The 6,049-nt window shown below is 46.4% G+C and overlaps 1 protein-coding gene across 1 annotated transcript in view; it reads left to right on the forward strand.

Annotated features, from left to right (window-relative positions):
- The first annotated feature begins 341 nt into the window (after positions 1-341).
- The window catches only part of myl1 (myosin, light chain 1, alkali; skeletal, fast), a 6,458-nt gene continuing 750 nt past the window's right edge, over positions 342-6,049 (forward strand). The window contains 8 exon segments of the mRNA XM_084310210.1: positions 342-593; positions 1,634-1,661; positions 3,212-3,264; positions 3,270-3,319; positions 3,321-3,352; positions 4,847-5,020; positions 5,482-5,529; positions 5,532-5,558. Coding sequence (XP_084166336.1) covers positions 429-593; positions 1,634-1,661; positions 3,212-3,264; positions 3,270-3,319; positions 3,321-3,352; positions 4,847-5,020; positions 5,482-5,529; positions 5,532-5,558 — 577 coding nt within the window. The 5' untranslated portion in view covers positions 342-428.

Raw genomic sequence — 6,049 nt, forward strand, 5'->3', positions numbered from 1 at the left:
GCGTAATGGCGCGCGTAAAAGTGGACCTTCAATTTGTGAGGTAATTTAAATAAGTGGTATTCGCCTGTCCAGTGACCTCAAGCTACCTCGCGCACATCTCGTGTTTTATTTTTTTCCATTCTGGACCTGTCTAAATAAACAGCTCTTGACACGTAGAGAGTCCCGCTACTTCAGACGGGGGGTCGCCCCCCTATTCCATGTTTAGATAAACTCCCCACCCCCCCTCTCCAAGCCTGGCCCAATCCCCTTCACGTGGGGTACTTTGACGTGGGGGGGGGGGCCGAGGAAAAGACACCCCATATATATACGCCCAGACAGCCATTACAAAACTCTGAGTCCCATCCACTGCAATCCTTGTGTTTGTTGTCACCTGAAGCGGAATTGTCTGTACAACTACGAAAGTAGTCCCAACTAAATTACCTGCTAAAATGGCACCCAAGAAGGACGCTAAGGCTCCCGTCAAGAAGGCCGAGCCCGCCGCCAAGGCCGCAGCACCTGCGGCTGCAGCAGCAGCACCGGCTGCACCGGCGCCGGCACCCGAACCAGCACCCGTTGCCGCCGCACCCGCAGGTGTCGACCTGACCGGGGTCAAGGTACAGTGACTATAGGGTGTATGGAGGATGCATCCATAGGGGACCTATACTGTGAGGCTGTATGCATATCATCCATAATATAGGACTTACTCATTATACTCTGGCGGCTGGATGGAATTATGTGACAACTGCACAAGAAGAATTGTGATGCGTCTTCACGCATTAAAGTTTTACCCCTATAGGCATATCTAATTCCGCCTGGATCTTTTTAGTATTTTGGGCTGTACAATTGTCAAAGATCGTCCTAGGGGGTTTAGTGCGTTTGCCCCTTTTTCCCTTGTTACTCAATCTTTCAATAGCTGGCAGTTATTTAATTACTGTATGATATATAAGTGTGTAACTGAAAAGTTCGAATATGCTACTTCATGCATGTATAGTGTGTGTATGTGCGCCATGCAGCCAGCCTTGGTTACTACATTGCCTATATAATGCGTTGGTGTTACTTTAGTCTCTGATGGACGGTGGATACGTTGTGGGACAAATTACCCAATATCATTATCCTCACTATAAAAATGAGGTTATATGAGGACCAGAATGGAGGTGGTTTATTATGGGTCTCACGCTCACGGCGACGTGAAATATGTTCTTCTCATGTCGAAATGAGAGGCCACCTGCTGTCTGGTGTTTACATCGTCACAGCTGTATAGTCCCAGACATACCACGAATGGCTCAAGTTCAGCTCGGGTTTCATCGTGTCATTCTCCGAAAGTGAAGTGAGGAGAGCGTCGGTAACGCGGAGAGCGCGCGCACCGACCACCTAGCCACACCCCCTATTCACCGGATTGGCGGACACAGAGGTGACAAAAGTGAAAGGCCAATGCCTGGTGTCACCAAATGTGGAGATGTTAATGTTTCTAAAGATGGACCTCCAAGGATCAGGTGCCTTCGTAAAGCGTGAAGCTAATTTTGGCGATGAGCTTACTGGAGGCCTATAAAAAAAAAAAACATTAATTAGTCAATAGAATAGGCTGCTTATAGAGGCCATTCATAAACATATGTCTCCTTCGTCACTAATGGTGTTTTCTTTTGTCTGTCTCCAGGTGGATTTCAGCCCAGACCAGTTGGAAGGTGAGTCAACCATCTTTTTTCACATTTAACCCTTTCTTGACACTCATACATCATAAAACATAAATCTCTTCTGGGAAGTCTGTAGCACTCCACTGTAAGGCAAGCCCCCCCCCCCCCCATTGTCACCTGTGGATGGTCAGCGGTCAGCTGTTCCTCACGTGGGGGGAATGCGCACCCCCAACTACTTAATTACAGTCTATATGACACTATACCAGACCAGCCTCCCCGCCATGCGTAGGTGTTGCTTACGCTGCAGTCAGCGTTAACCACTTTTGCTCAGGTCACTCACAGATAGCCTTGCCTTTAAAAGGAAGGGGGCTCATATTCATGGCTGCGTGTATCAATTCCAAGGCGGCCTTTTAAAAGACTCCCAGGCGTTGGGTTGTGGGAGGGAGAGGGAGACAGCTGGGTCGCAACGTGGAAATCTAATCTAATCTAAAGGAGCCTCTAATCTCTCAGTGGAGCACTGAGTAACACTGAGAGTCCATGGCGCATCCCATAGACATCTCTGTTCTCTGTTGCACCTGTCCCTTGTTTCTGTCAGGACAGGAACGACCAAGGGCCAAAACGCTTTCATCTGCCGATAGGGAATGTGTCAATGACCGTGGGCTAATATACACAGACAATGTTTCAAAACAGGCTCTCAAATGCAGTCCCTATTACGTTCGCTGTGGCAAGGTATAGCTATGAGAGGGGCACGATCGGCTAGTTGCCTATATACACTGTAAAGAAATTTTTATCCAGTATTGAGTCTTAAAATCGTATTTTATTAAAACAAGTGAGAAAAATCTCCTTTGCCCGAGGGAAGCAACCGTTGTGATTGGAGGATCAAGACAGGAGGGCAGTGTTTGAGATAGGTAAATCCTCTCAGTCCAACAAATGGTTTACGGTTAGATGATTAAAAATAGATGTATAGGGACAGACACAACATATCAGTGTAGCCAGGCCCTAATGAGCAGGGTGTTTAATTTAGAAGCTATTAGAATACTGTTTTCCTAGTAGAGGCATCAACATTCATGCGACAAAACACCAAACTGCTATCACTTGTAATTAAGGTGTTTGAGCCTTTGAGGTTTGTTGCTCCAGTTGTGGCCAGCACAACAAGATACTGATACTTTCTCTCTCCTCTCTCTCTCTCTCTCTCTCTCTCTCTCTCTCTCTCTCTCTCTCTCTCTCTCTCTCTCTCTCTCTCTCTCTCTCTCTCTCTCTCTCTCCCCCCTCTTTCTTTCTCTCTCTCCTCTCTCTCTCTCCCCTCCTCTCTCTTTCTCTCTCCTCTCTCTTTCTCTCTCCTTTCTCTCTCCCCTCCTCTCTCTTTCTCTCTCCTCTCTCTATCTCCTCCCTCTCTTGCTCTCTCCTCTCTCTCTCATCTCTCTCCCCTCTCTCTCTTTCTCTCTCCTCTCTCTCTCCCCTCCTCTCTCTCCCCTCCTCTCTCTCTCTCCCCTCTCTTTCTCTCTCCTCTCTCTCTCCCCTCCTCTCTCTCTCCCTCCTCTCTCTCTCTCCCCTCTCTCTCTCTTTCTCTCTCCTCTCTCTCTCTCTCCCCTCCTCTCCAGACTACAAGGAGGCCTTCGGCCTGTTCGACAGGGTCGGTGACAGCAAGGTGTCTTTCAGCAGATTGCTGACATCATGCGTGCTCTGGGACAGAACCCCACCACAAGGAGGTGGCAACACTCCTGGAAACCCCTCCGCTGATGGTAAGCGAGGAGACAGGAGGGATAATAGGCACACTATGTCCTCCATGTTGGAAGAAACTACGGTTGCTATATGTTGATATATTAAACTATATACTGTATATCAACACAAAATAATAATTTCATGTCTTATTACTGGATCAGGTAAACTAATCACAGTGGAACAGTAATATCATGCTTTTCCAGGGTTTTACTTACTCTACCACTGCACAGTCATTAGGCATTTTCTTTTGAAAGTGGTTACCAATGGTTACAGGCAGCATGCTGGAAGAAAGAGAACTACATAAACATTCTGTGCCAAATTCTATTATAACACCAGTGCAATGTTGGGTGCATGCATGAGTGTACATACACACAGTTTTACCACGTTTGTTTTCGTAATTCCTGAAATGTCGACCCTTATGGAGATGCAAGGGTTTCCACCCAGTGTCAGGCTCTTAAAAACTTTGATCAGGTGTTAGTTGTCCTTTCAAATAACTCACTCGACTCCAAAACGCCTCAGGAACATATCATAATAACTTTATTGTCTGCACTCACAAATATATAAAAAAAATGTATCCACTTTTTCTCCTTATTTCTCTATTTTTTTCTCCCATCCCAATTTCGCCTCGCCAATTCTCCCTTCAATTCTCCCCTCCCCTGTCTCGAATGTTGCTAGACTATACCTCCCACTGGTCGGCTGCAGTGAGGACCAAGCCGTGCATCACGTGTCCCCTCCGGTACACGAGGAGGCAGCTGTCGCAACTTCTCACCTGTACAGCGCGAGGAGTAACGCGTGGGAGGCTCATGCTGCCCCCGATACTTCCTGATTCTGCTGTACAGGCGCACCAACCGACCTGTAGGAGTCGCTGTCCACAATGTCCAATCCCCACCCACCAGCTTTCCCCACCCCTAACCCCTGCCAATTGTGTTAGTATGAACGACCAGCCAAGCTGGTAGCAATGCCGAGAGCTGGCTCAAACCCAGCATATCCTGCGTTAGTGGCGAGCGCCTTGCCCCACTGCGCCACTTAGCCGCCCACAAATATACAATTTCAGTGCTTTTTTAACACACAGCAGAAGCCAAGAAACAAATGCATTTAAGCTTTTCAGTTTTCCTCATTGTTTTCCCGCCCGGGGATCGCCAGAAAAAGGGGGAATATTTAAACGTCCCTATTATTTAGTTAGTCCAATGAGCGAACATATACAAATGACTATTCAGATCACACTGCAGGTTTCACTTCCTCCACTGTTATCTGCCCAGCTACAGTATAGACAGCTATGGAATACGGTAACTAAAGTCGTCCGTGAGACAAAATCTTATCAAATGGGGGCCTGTAGCTGGGTTTTTAGGGGTCTCTAGTTTGGGGGTCCGTTGAGAACAACTGCTATAAACACACACACAATACATACGGTAATAATGCACATGGAGTCTTCTGACTTGATCTGGGTCGATGTGTCGCCCCACACCTGTACCATTGGACAATAAACTCCTCTTCTTCTTCTTCATGTGACCCAGACATGAACACCAAGAGAGTGGAGTTCGAGGCCTTCCTGCCCATGCTCCAGCACATTGTCAACAGCCCAAACAAGGGAACATACGATGACTACGTTGAGGGTCTGCGCGTTTTCGACAAGGAGGGCAACGGCACAATTAATGGCGCTGAGCTGCGTATCGTCCTGGCAACACTGGGTAAGTGGCTCCTAGCAGTTGTGCGGTTACATTTGTGGGTTTCTGTATGTAAGGTTTTTACCGTATGTATGTGTGTGTGTGTGTGTTGTAAGGTAATGATTGTATGCTTATGTGTAAGGTAATCAGGGCATATGTAAGGTACATTAATCAGTTCATGTGTAAGATAATGAGTATATGTGTAATCTAATACGTGTAAGGTACTGAGTGTATGTGTAAGGTAACAAGTATATGTATACGATAATGAGTGTATGTGTAAGGTAATGACTATAAGTAAGAAAAAACAGTGTATGTGTAAGTTAATAAATGTATGTGTAAGCTAATCAGTGTATATGTAAGGTGATCAGTGTACGTGTAAGGTAACAAGTATATGTGTAAGATAATGAGAGTATGAGTAAAATAATGAGTATGTAAGTCAAATAAAGCAGTGTATCTGTCTGTAACTCCTTCACTGCCCCCTACAGGAGAAAAGATGACAGCAGAAGAGATTGATGCTCTTATGACAGGACAGGAGGAGAGAATGGCTGTGTCGCCTACGAGGGTAAGCTTCAAGTTCATATATTATTATTATTTTTTATCATTATTGATAACAAGTGACACTGGCATTAATCTAAGCCTAAAAATGTAGCCAGAATTCTGTTGTTGGAATTACATTTCACTGATAAATCACACTCACTTTCCTCTCTCTCTCTCTCTCTCTCTCTCTCTCTCTCTCTCTCTCTCTCTCTCTCTCTCTCTCTCTCTCTCTCTCTCTCCCTCTCTCTCTCTCTCTCTCTCTCTCTCTCTCTCTCTCTCTCTCTCTCTCTCTCTCTCTCTCTCTCTCTCTCTCTCTCTCCCTCCCTCTCTCTCTCTCTCCCCCCCTCTCTCTCTCTCTCTATCTCTCTCTCCCTCTCTCTCTCTCTCTCTCCCCCCTCCCTCTCTCTCTCTCTCTCTCTCTCTCTCTCTCTCTCTCTCTCTCTCTCTCTCCCTCTCTCTCTCTCTCCCTCTCTCTCTTTCTCTCTCTCTCTCTCTCTCTCTCTCTCTCTCCTCTCT

Source organism: Notolepis coatsorum, assembly GCF_963971535.1.
Source record: "Notolepis coatsorum genome assembly, chromosome: 3".
Lineage (NCBI taxonomy): Eukaryota > Metazoa > Chordata > Actinopteri > Aulopiformes > Paralepididae > Notolepis > Notolepis coatsorum.